General features: G+C 45.9%; 1 protein-coding gene across 3 annotated transcripts; it reads right to left on the reverse strand.

Moving 5' to 3' along the window:
• Positions 1-7,341: 7,341 nt before the first annotated feature.
• On the reverse strand, positions 7,342-11,416 carry HSPA8 (heat shock 70kDa protein 8). Of its 3 annotated transcripts, none has more exons than XM_010012135.1 (8): positions 11,209-11,416; positions 10,559-10,764; positions 10,319-10,471; positions 9,660-10,215; positions 9,127-9,329; positions 8,592-8,790; positions 8,257-8,489; positions 7,342-7,817 (listed from the first exon to the last, which is right to left on the reverse strand). In XM_010012135.1, exons 1-8 carry the CDS (start codon positions 11,411-11,413, stop codon positions 7,632-7,634), a joined length of 1,941 nt encoding a protein of 646 aa, XP_010010437.1. In that variant the 5' UTR covers positions 11,414-11,416; the 3' UTR covers positions 7,342-7,631. The 3 variants fall into 3 exon arrangements, with proteins under 3 accessions (XP_010010437.1, XP_010010436.1, XP_010010438.1); XM_010012134.1 differs by having other exon boundaries at positions 10,298-10,471; XM_010012136.1 differs by lacking the exon at positions 8,257-8,489 and having other exon boundaries at positions 7,342-7,726; positions 8,706-8,790.
• Between the last annotated feature and the right edge of the window lie 93 nt (positions 11,417-11,509).

An 11,509-nucleotide genomic window follows, 5' to 3' on the forward strand; every position in this document is an offset into this window, starting at 1 on the left:
CATCATAGCCCCTCACTTGTGAAGGATGCAGGAGAGTTTATCAAGACTGAGTTACCTTGGAGTGATTATTTTTAGTCAGAATCCTCTGCCATAATGTTCTGTAAAAGCAGACATTTTGAGACATAATTTACCTTTAGAGAAGATGTCAAACATCCCAGCTGACAATCAAAAGCACCTGAGCAGCATTTTACTTTTAAATTCCTTTTCTTACTTCTTCACAACCATAAAGAATGCTGTGCACAATTATCAGCAGCAGGCAATGCCTGCGAGCCCAAAGGACTAACACCATAAGCAAAAATCTTTCCCTCCAAAGTAAATGGCACTTTAACAGTTGCCTTTTAGAGCTCGTGAATTCTCTTGCTTCCCATTGCTCCATACTCTGTCAAATCTAGCACTATCAGCCCTGAAGAGCTGCAAGGTGTGATCCAAAAGCACCAGCTACCAATCTGGAGGAGGATAGGGAAAACCAGGGGCAGGAATAATGGACTTGTAAGTGATTCCCTGTGTGGAGCCCTGGAGGCAGATATTGACTGGGTTAACCTGTGGATCCCTTCTTCCTTGCAAATAAAGAGGCTCATCTCCTAAAAGTCAAAGGGAAACGTCTAATGGATCTACAAGGAGAGCTGAGATCCAGGAGCAAATGGGGAGCTCCCAGATGGGGAGGAAGGTTTGCAGACCTGACAAGAGGGTAAAACAGGAGTGGCAGAAAAAGGCAGCAAATGCATCACACAACCTACGTGGGGATTCTTCACTGCCTGTTAAACCAGAGCTCATCCCTTTGACAAGAACAGACAAGTCTTTGACAGTGCTCCCTTTTGCTAGTGTTAAACAACTACTGCCCATGAATTGAAACATGTCCATTAGAGCTCCAGCAGAGGAACATTCCCCAGAGGAATACACAGAGAGAGAGAGAGCAAGGGCAGCCCACAGCTTGCCCAGCAGACCTGGCCACCTTCACATAGCAGGATTGTCAGCAGCTCCTGGGATATTACCATGATCTTTGCAAGAGAGAGTGTGTGTTCCTTAAAGCAACCCTAGAGTTACATCTCCGACAAACGAAACTGAGCAGGTCTCTAAAAGAAGCATTCAGACCTCCTAGGGGTGGAAAAAAGCCTGCAGAAATGGGCTGGTTGGATGCTAGGATGAGTTCAAGGAGGCAACACACCGGGAATGGAGCATCCCAGCATCTCTCCTGTGGTTCCATCCATCCACAGGTTCTATCCTTCCCTGAACTGTAAGACTAAAAGAGGCCAGCAAGGTTGAAGACATTAGGCATTGCCATGAGTTTATGTGTTCAGACAGGAAACATGAAAGACCCCCTAAGTATTGAAACACCACCTATGTGCTGACTGCTTGACCAGCTCTCAGGGTGGCTTCATACCCCTCCTGCCCTTCCCTAACCCTGCAGTGACTTTCTGGTACTAACACATGTAGTATTCCCAAAGTGATGGGTGACTGAGCAGCTCCAAAAAGCCAGCGATGCCTTCTGTGGGGAAACTGAGGCACAGCCAGTGAATCACCGCACGGAGGGGAGGATGCAGCAATCCAGCCTCCGCATCCCCAGCATCGCGCCCGCCCTTCCTCCGTGGAATTGATGTGCTTCTGCCGTGCACCAAGTGATTAGTCTGTGGCTTCACTGAGTGTAAAGTTATGGAGCGAGAGATCCAATCACAGGCACAACTCCAGTTGTGCTACAGGCCTATTTGAAAGGGTAAGTGTTCTGCATTTTTTTTCATGCCTACAACAATCTAGACAAATAGGCTTTTAAATTAAGCAGTGATTTGGAATATAAGTGAGTGCATTTAAGCTGCTAAGAGATGGAAAGATCCTAATGGCTGAAATATTTGTCATATCACAAATAAACTGGCTGTATCGGGAGCTACTAATATAACTAATTTTTACCAAATCCTTCACTGCTCTGTGATAGAAAATGAGGTCAGCATAGGTTGAGGCAACATAAAATGAGCAGCTGCCAGAAGGCAGCACAGAATACTGATAACGGACTCTGCAGAAACTCCATCGCCTGCCCACGGAAGAAAGGAATCAGTTTGTTCAAATTAAGATACAGCTTTTCCAGAGCATCCAGGGTTTTAATGAAAAGGTGCCAACGAATACAGGCTTTCAAGGGAGATGGAATACAAATGCATGCCGAGATACTTCCTCAAAGCCTCCCTAGACCGGGGTTCATCTGGTGTTATCCACATTTCAATCATGAAGTCTGGGTGACTTTTGAAAGGCACTGGGGTGTGCGAGAGGGCAGGAGGGTGCCCCGGGTCAGCCGATGAGAGTCCCAGTGGGATTTCTGCAGTTCCTCTGGTTCTTATGGAGCTTTCCAGTTACAGGAATTGAACCCTGACTTCATCTGCTGCTCACAAGGAGGAAAAGTGACATGAAGAGGAATTCAGAGGACTTGGCTAACTTCAATAGAAAACACCACCAATGAAGCGCACAGAGATAGTGACTGGCAGTGCCAGGAGCAGCTCTTGCACCTCTAGAGGTTCAGAAACCAAGCGCAGCCCCCCCAAACCCACCTTGTTTCTTTCTGCCGTGCCCCTGTGCTATCCTGTAACACAAGGTGCTCTAAGCTGCCATGTCATGGATAACATATCCAGGGAAAAGAGGCAAATGCTCAATGTCAGAAGATGCAGCAACAGATTGTGTTTTGCCAACCATGCTTTTAATCAATGCCTCAAACATTTGGGACGAAGTGGGATGCAGTCATACTCTGGCAACATGAGAAAAACAACATGATTGTTCTCGTCCTCTTTGGAAGAGGAGTTTTCTCCCTCCTTTAGAGACATGTCTTTGAATAAGGGGAGGATTTTGGTCATAATAATTGCTTCTTTTAATCCCTAAACCCCAAATTGGTCAAATGGGAAACTGAGGCATGAAATGCCATCCATAAGGGACGACAAAAGACTGAGTGTCTTCACCTTGGCAGCCTGGACGTGACTCCACCATAGCAAAACCAGCTCAGAGAGGCAACCAGGCTTCCTATTTGGGATGACCTGTCAAGGCAGGTTCACTCACATATAAACCCATCTGCTTGTGCCACGAGAGAGCAGCTCTCCTGGGATCAATACACAAGAGAGCTTTGGCATGGGAACAGCGACCACTTGGGAGCATGGGGCAATTTAAGGAAAATAAGATCAACATGGATTAGCAATAAAACTTAAAGCTCACTACATTTCCTAAATGGAATGGTAGAAGGGTTCATATTTGATAACCATTAAATGGTTTAATGAAACAATTATAACTCAGACTCCTGAGCCCGGCCATAATCAATAACTATGAGCTCTAAGCAACAGCATGATCCAAGTTCTGCCATTTTCACAGTGCTCCCCAGCAGGCAGAGTGCGCGACTACAAATGCAATTGACAGTAAAGTTGCATTAAAACATCCCCATCAAGGGCAATAGTAGATTAAAGGCTACTGAGGCGCTGCAGTTGGCTGGTCAATATGCTTTATTTTCTGCATCACCCCCAATTTTGCCACCCTCCCGTATACTATTAGTGGGAGTCGATTTGCTGTCAATGACCAGCCCTGGCAAAAGATGCATTAATGCATGCTCACAAAAGCAGTGCGCATGGCATTATCACTTCACTCACTTTCAAATTACAGCCTAATGCTGTCTCCAGGCAGCTTGTGACACGTTAACACTATGTGCGATTTGTTGGTATTGGGCTAAATATTTCATGTCTAAAGATTTCATTGGAGACTTGATGACAGAAATAAACTAGCGCCCAGTGGGAAATCAGTCCCAATAATAGAATTAGCGACAGAAAAGGGATGATGATGATGGGGGATAGTGGAGGAAGAGCGAGCATGAGGAGGGCTGAGCAGAGGGCTGATGAGTACCCATTTGCCTGCTCACTAAAAGCAGTGTTATTAATCAATCCAGAGGTGATTGGCTGTACCTTGCTCCCAGACACCAGGCTTAGGTGCAATGCTGCTGCTTCTAAATAGCAAAGAATTCCCCATGATACATGAAACACGGGCAGATATGGCCAGAGGTTTGCTCTATTTTCTGCCAGAGCTCATAAACCAGCCTGTACCACGTATGCCTGTGCATCCCTCTGCCACAGATTGTATTATCCTTTAGAGCTAGTGGAAATAGCCTTGAAACCTGAAGGCATTGCTGATCTGAGGAAGAGGGCCTGACTGCTTTGCTTCTAGTGAAAGCCTTTATTGGGTGCACAGCTCAAAGGCAGCAAACCTATTAATCCTTCCTTTCTCAAGGCCCCAGGACCTCTGCATTGACTGCCTCCTCCAGCAAGCGCTCCTGTCTTTCAGCCTGAGAAAAGCAGCCACAAAGTCAATCGTGTGATGAAAAAACAGGCACTTGACCAGAGAGAGGAGACAAGTACTGAGGCTCAGCGTGAGCAGGCTGCATGCTCTCCTGGGTTAGCTGCATTTTGCCTTTACAGCAAGCCCTTCTATAAATCACAGCTTTGATTCATGTCCTTTCCTTACAACAGCTGTTGACACCCAGCACTGGACACCCAGCTCTTGCTTTGAGGTGTTTTTATCCCTTATTGCCATGTGTGGGTCCCTAAGGATTATCTGGAACAGCACCTTTGCACTTGTTGGGGGGTTAAGGAATTCTCTCTTCTTCAAGGTAGGAAAGTCAAGCACAGCTTGGTTAATTACCCTTAAGGCTATTGCAGATTATAAACCTGGGTTAACTTGCAAAACATGAATGTTTAACCCAAATAAACTGTTTTCCAGTAATGCTTTCTTCTTCAACAAACCATGAGAGCTTCTTCAAAGCTCTCTTCCTTTGCATTTTGCAGTATGTGTAGGAAATAAACCGAGTCTGACTCCCAGAGCACACACAGGTTTCCCTCCCTGGGTAGCAGTCACTGAATGCAGCAGCAACCTCCTTCCAGCCCAAACTTAAGCTGCATACCTCTATCCCAGTGTTACCAAAACCTGAATGCACTCTGCTTCTCTCACACACAGTGAAATTGGGTAATACTCCAAAGCAGGAGCTTTTACAGGGGCAAACCAGCAGCATATTCCTTGCCCATTGTATTAAACAGCCACAGCACTCTTTATCTCTGAAAACAGACACCAGAACACATTGAAAAGGAAAGATTTAATTCTCCTTGGTGAAGACACCAAAAGCAGTCAGCTTCTGAGCTTGTAAAACAAACCCTTGAACTAATCCCTGCCTGTGAACAGGCTGTGCAGTGTGTGTGTGTTACCTGCCAGGGTTCCTCCTCAGCAGAACCAAACTCAGCCTCTTCTGGTGAAGTATCACATAAAAATCCTGCTGCTTTGGAAGAAAACAAGATCCTCGAGAGATGCACAGAATAAAGATGTGTAGATGTCACCTGTGTTTGTGTCTTTGCCTCTGTTCTTGCACCCAGAGCAGCAGCAATACCAGCACACAGCAGAGAAACATGGGAGCTACACAGGTGCTGGTCCTTGTCATGGACGTCACCAGGTAACCTACTACCCAATCTGTGTTAGCTAAGAAACACTTGTAACAGAAAAGTCTTTCAGTTTTGTAACAAAGGGGCAAAAATAATTCAAATTATGGGTGGAATTAAATGCCACAAACATCTCTGGGAGGGATTTAATGCTTTAAATGTAAATTCACATTTAATGGATGTAAAACCTGGAAGGGGGCAACTAAGGAGAAGTGGCTCTGTGCCATTCGGTGGTCAAGTGCTGCCACCCGGTGGCCCAGCACTGCCAGCACCGCAGGCTCCACAGCCCCAGCTACTAGCGTTAAACCAGCCACCTGGCAACGCAAGGGACATTGTGACAGCAAAGCAGGAACACGGTGCCCTGGGGAAGAACCAAACAGCAGGGTTTGGGGATCGGTCAGCAGCTGCGTTCCTCAGGGCTCTGTTCTTGTCTGGTGGTTGTTATCAGCTACCTGGATACTGGATTCTAAGTGTGCTCATGATGCCATACTTGGAGGTGCCATGGACTCTCTGGTAAAAGAGGGGATTATCCCACTGAAGGGATGTGGAGAGGGAGGTGTTAATCTCTTTTCTGTAGGATCCAGTGACAGGAGTATGGGAAAGGCCATCAGGAAGCATTCAAAATCCTGAACAGCCTTTCTCAAGAGGAGTTGATGTCCCACCCTGTCAGTGTTTGACAATGCCCTTAACAGCATGCTTCAACTTAACAATCACATCCAAGTCTCTTCCAACTGAAATGTTCTCCAGTGATGATTCTTATGACCTGCAGTCATGACTTAATGGAAACTGCCACTCCACTGCACAAGTCTTCAGTGGGAGCAGTGCTGTTGTGGTAAGAGACTGGAAACTAAAAGGTACTGTGGCACAGAAGCTCCCGCAGCTTGCACAACATGCCATTCTCTGGACCATGTCTATGTATGTATGTGAACAGGGTTCTCCTATTGTGATGACATGCAAAGCAATTTAATGCTCTCAGCTGTTCCTTTCTGCATGTCCATCCATCCAACCAGAGAAAACACACTTCTGAGGCAGTATGGGGAGCACTAAGGTACCAGAGAATCATTTTTCCCCTTTGGTGAAGCAGTGCTGTTAAATAAACAATGAAAATCCCCAAATTCTTCTCCAGTGCTCAGAAAGGTGCTCAGGCAAGTATTTAAACTCAGACAAAAAAACAACCCAGCACTGAACTGCTGATTATTCTGAGTAATCCCTCTATGTAGAATATGCAAGGTGTTGGTTTATGGTCTGAGAGTCAAGACTTAATGAAAATTGCCACTCCACTGTGGCAATAAAGCAATACTGCTATTATGTACTAATTATACTTTAACTAATAGCCAACAAATAGCTGCTTATTATCCCTCAGGGTTGCCCAAAGCCACATCCCTGCAGTGACTTCATTAAATGAAGAGCCACCTTTGAACTCACCTTCCCCTCAGGGGAGAAAGCTTGAGCTCATGAATGGTTGTAGGACTAAAGGACTATTGACCACTCTGTTTTTATACCAAGTGTTAGGGACAGTGTAGATATTATATATTGAGTAATGAGCTCTGCAAGTTGTCTGAAAAGGGGGCAGTTTCCCAGCTCCATTTACCAATGCCTTTAACACAGGTTTGTTTGGGTTATGTCCTCTCCTTATTACAGGAAAGGTGTTGTGTGTGGTTGGTGATTGCAAACAACTAAGCCCCTTTCATTATAGCAGGAGCCACCTAACAAAGCCAGCTCTGGACTGGCAATTATAACTGGGTACCCCGAAATAGAGGCAAGGGCTAAGCAGCCATAGGGATAAAGAGCTGCTGCAGCTCCAGGAAACAACTCAAGTTTTAAGCTCTTATTTCACCATCGAGTGTATTTATTCTTTCACACTGGTCAGGATGTACAAAAAGAATTGAAGAGAGAAGAAACATGGTGATGCCCATTAAATAGTTTTTATTCTTTAGGACATGAATTGCATTTCCACTTGTTTACAGTAAAGTGCAATGGTCTTCATCTCCCCTCCTGTGCACATGTTCAAGTATTTAAAATGCCCAGAAAATTTTATCATCTTTTTAAGTTTTTATTTTTACAGCAGCTCAGTTATGGAGTTTTAGTCTGGCAAAATATACCCAGATGTGCCTACAGGTTTGGGTCCTTCAAGCTAACCCCCAACCTGGGGTTCCTCCAATACTAACTGCTAGTGGAATGCATCTCCCAGCATCTTTAGTCTACCTCCTCGATGGTTGGTCCTGAAGAAGCTCCGCCAGATGGAGGAGCTCCACCACCAGGGAATCCACCAGGCATCCCACCGGGCATTCCTCCTGCGCTCTGGTACAGCTTGGTGATGATGGGGTTGCACACCTTCTCCAGCTCTTTCTGCTGGTGCTCAAACTCTTCCTTCTCAGCGGTCTGCAGAAGGACAAAAAGCAGCTCAGTATCTGTCACTCTCATTACATGGATAGTCATCACTACCTCATTTATGGATTTCAAAAGCCCCACTAGGCTAGCTGCAAGAATGTTTCTGCTTTGCCTAGGGATTCAATCCCTCCTAGGGCTTACATTACCCCTGCAGCAACAGGACCTCATTTAAAGCTGGAGAGCATCAGACTCTCAACCTGCAGCTGTGCCTATGCGAGTGAGGATGAATTGAAAGCCATATGCTTGCAAGCTGTGGTCGCTCAGACATCCAAGGAAGGTACTTGGACCAACACAAGTCTTTCGACTTCTGGTGGAAACTACGAATGGCTTTGGAATCACTTTCATCACAGCAACCAGTTCTACTCCATCCTCCTGAGCTTTTTTGGTACCTCAGTGAAAACACTGACTGAAAACATGGAATATGACATACCTGGTTCTTGTCCAGCCAGTTGATGATTTCATTGCATTTGTCCAAGATTTTCTGTTTGTCCTCGTCAGAGATCTTGCCCTGGAGCTTCTCATCTTCAACAGTAGCTTTCATGTTGAATGCGTAAGACTCCAGGGAGTTCTTAGAAGACACTTTGTCACGCTGCTTCTCATCTTCTGCTTTGTATTTCTCTGCTTCCTGAACCATGCGCTCAATGTCTTCCTTGCTCAGCCGGCCTGCAGAACACAGAAGTGTTTGGGATCAGATTTACAGCTGACCGTTGGCAGTAAGAACTGATCAAAGCGGCTTCCCACCCTCAGAAACACATGGATTCTTACCCTTGTCATTTGTGATCGTGATCTTGTTCTCCTTGCCAGTGCTCTTATCCACAGCAGACACATTCAGGATGCCATTGGCATCAATATCAAAAGTTACTTCAATCTGAGGTACACCTCTGGGAGCAGGGGGGATTCCAGTCAGCTCAAACTTGCCCAGCAAGTTGTTGTCCTTTGTCATGGCACGTTCTCCTTCATATACCTAGCAAGAAGAACCAGCAAAGTAAGTTGCAAGTTTTGACTACGCATCGTTAAGATGTTGTGTTATCATGATGGGGTGGATGGAGTGTATTATCCTGAAGTGACATGGTCGCTCAGACATCCAAGGAAGGTACTTGGGCCAACACAAGTCTTTCGACTTCTGGTGGAAACTACGAATGGCTTTGGAATCACTTTCATCACAGCAACCAGGTTATTTACTGGCAAGCCTTACTAACTGCAGGAACACAATACAGCCCAAAATTTACCTTCTGGAAGCATCGACAAGGGCTTGCAATTATTTGAGTGTTACCAGTTCACCCCAGTGTTGCTCGCCTACCTGGATCAGCACACCAGGCTGGTTGTCTGAGTAAGTGGTGAATGTCTGAGTCTGCTTGGTGGGGATGGTGGTGTTCCGCTTGATCAGGACAGTCATGACACCTCCAGCAGTCTCGATACCGAGGGACAGAGGAGTCACATCCAACAACAGCAGATCCTGTACGTTCTCAGACTTGTCTCCAGACAGAATAGCAGCCTGAACAGCTTGGGGGAGAGACAAGAGACCGTTAGAGCCCTGCACCATATATATATGCTGCCCACCCCAGTTAAGCCCACGGCTCGCTCAGACATCCAAGGAAGGTTTTGGCCATCATCAGTAGACTTCTGGTGGAAACTACGAATGGCTTTGGAATCTGATTCATCATTGCAAGTCAATGTAAGCTTCTCACTACTTTGAAAAGCTTTACTGGTTCAGGTGGAAGACCTAGAGCCTACACCAGTACTGCTCTGAGACTTTAATTCAGGTAGTACTGAGTCTACCCACCACCACCATCCAAGTTTCAGCATGGAGATTGTGCTGAATTTTGTCATTACCTGCACCATAAGCCACAGCTTCATCAGGATTGATGCTCTTGTTCAGCTCTTTGCCATTGAAGAAATCCTGCAGCAGTTTCTGAATCTTTGGGATACGAGTAGAGCCACCAACCAGCACGATGTCATGGATCTGGGACTTGTCGAGCTTGGCATCCCGCAGGGCCTTCTCCACAGGATCCAGGGTGCCACGGAACAGGTCAGCGTTCAGCTCCTCAAAGCGAGCTCTGGTGATGGATGTGTAGAAGTCAATGCCCTCATAGAGAGAGTCAATTTCAATGCTGGCCTGTGTGCTGGAGGACAGAGTACGCTTGGCACGCTCGCAGGCGGTGCGGAGGCGACGAACTGCGCGCTTGTTCTCACTGATGTCCTTCTTGTGCTTGCGCTTGAACTCAGCGATGAAGTGGTTCACCATGCGGTTGTCAAAGTCTTCTCCACCCAAGTGGGTGTCACCGGCGGTGGATTTCACCTCGAAGATACCATCTTCAATTGTCAGAATGGACACATCAAAGGTGCCACCCCCGAGGTCAAAGATGAGAACGTTCCTTTCAGCACCAACCTGGAAGAAGAAATCAATTTTCGCAATTCAATTCATTCCCTACCTCTAGTTTAGCAGGTTTGCTAGTGGGGACATCACAAACAGCCATTGCTTCACAGCATACCTTCTTGTCCAGACCATAGGCTATTGCAGCAGCTGTTGGCTCATTGATAATTCGCAGGACGTTGAGCCCTGCAATGGTTCCAGCATCTTTTGTAGCCTGACGCTGAGAGTCATTGAAATAGGCTGGGACAGTCACTACAGCATTGGTGACAGTCTACAAAACAAGCAAGCAGAAAAGTTATGTAGCTTAGTTACTCACACATACGCAACTATTGTTTTTCACTGAAATCCCAAACCTCACCTTCCCAAGGTAGGCTTCTGCAATTTCCTTCATTTTGGTTAAAACCATGGAAGAAATTTCTTCTGGGTAGAAGCTCTTTGTCTCGCCTTTGTATTCCACCTGCACTTTCGGTCTGCCAGCATCATTCACCACAGTGAAAGGCCAGTGCTTCATATCAGACTGGACAACAGAATCATCAAATCGACGTCCGATCAACCGTTTTGCATCTGGAAGAGGACAACTGGCCATATTAAAAAATGTTCATCCACAACAGGAATTGTTACTGTCAAGACCCAACTGCCGTTTTTCACCTCTCGGGTAATGTACAAACTTGTCAGTATCATCTCACAGACACCACAGAAATGTTACATGTGCTGTACCATACACCACAGCACAGTCTAGGAATTAAACCAAGACACTTAGTCAGAGCCTTAACCTTAAACGCCAAAAAAACCCTACAGTAGCAACAGAAGTTTTTAACCAGAGGACATATACTTCCGGAATTAAGCTTTTAGTAAGCGCCATCAGTAATGCAGTTATGTTATTCACACTATAAATAAATTAAGATATTTTAATTGCACCCTGCTCTCAGTAATTCTTAGAACTGGGGTACATCTACCATCACCATGCTAAGCTTCTGTAGGTGAGATATACAAAGCCTACAGCCTTACCAAATACTGTATTGGTTGGATTCATTGCAACTTGATTCTTCGCAGCATCACCAATCAACCTCTCTGTGTCTGTGAAGGCCACGTAGCTTGGGGTGGTCCGGTTACCCTGATCGTTGGCAATGATTTCCACCTTCCCATGTTGGAATACACCAACACAGGAGTAGGTGGTGCCAAGATCGATTCCGACAGCTGGTCCCTTCGACATTTTGTCTGAAATAGCAGAGGAAAAGGAAATTTAGAGCAAAATACGCCGCACTGAAGCGGTTTAGTGCTGTTATCCCACGTGTAAATGCATTTAACC

This window comes from Nestor notabilis, unplaced genomic scaffold (assembly GCF_000696875.1).
Source record: "Nestor notabilis isolate BGI_N333 unplaced genomic scaffold, ASM69687v1 scaffold15893, whole genome shotgun sequence".
NCBI classification, from domain to species: Eukaryota; Metazoa; Chordata; class Aves; order Psittaciformes; family Psittacidae; genus Nestor; species Nestor notabilis.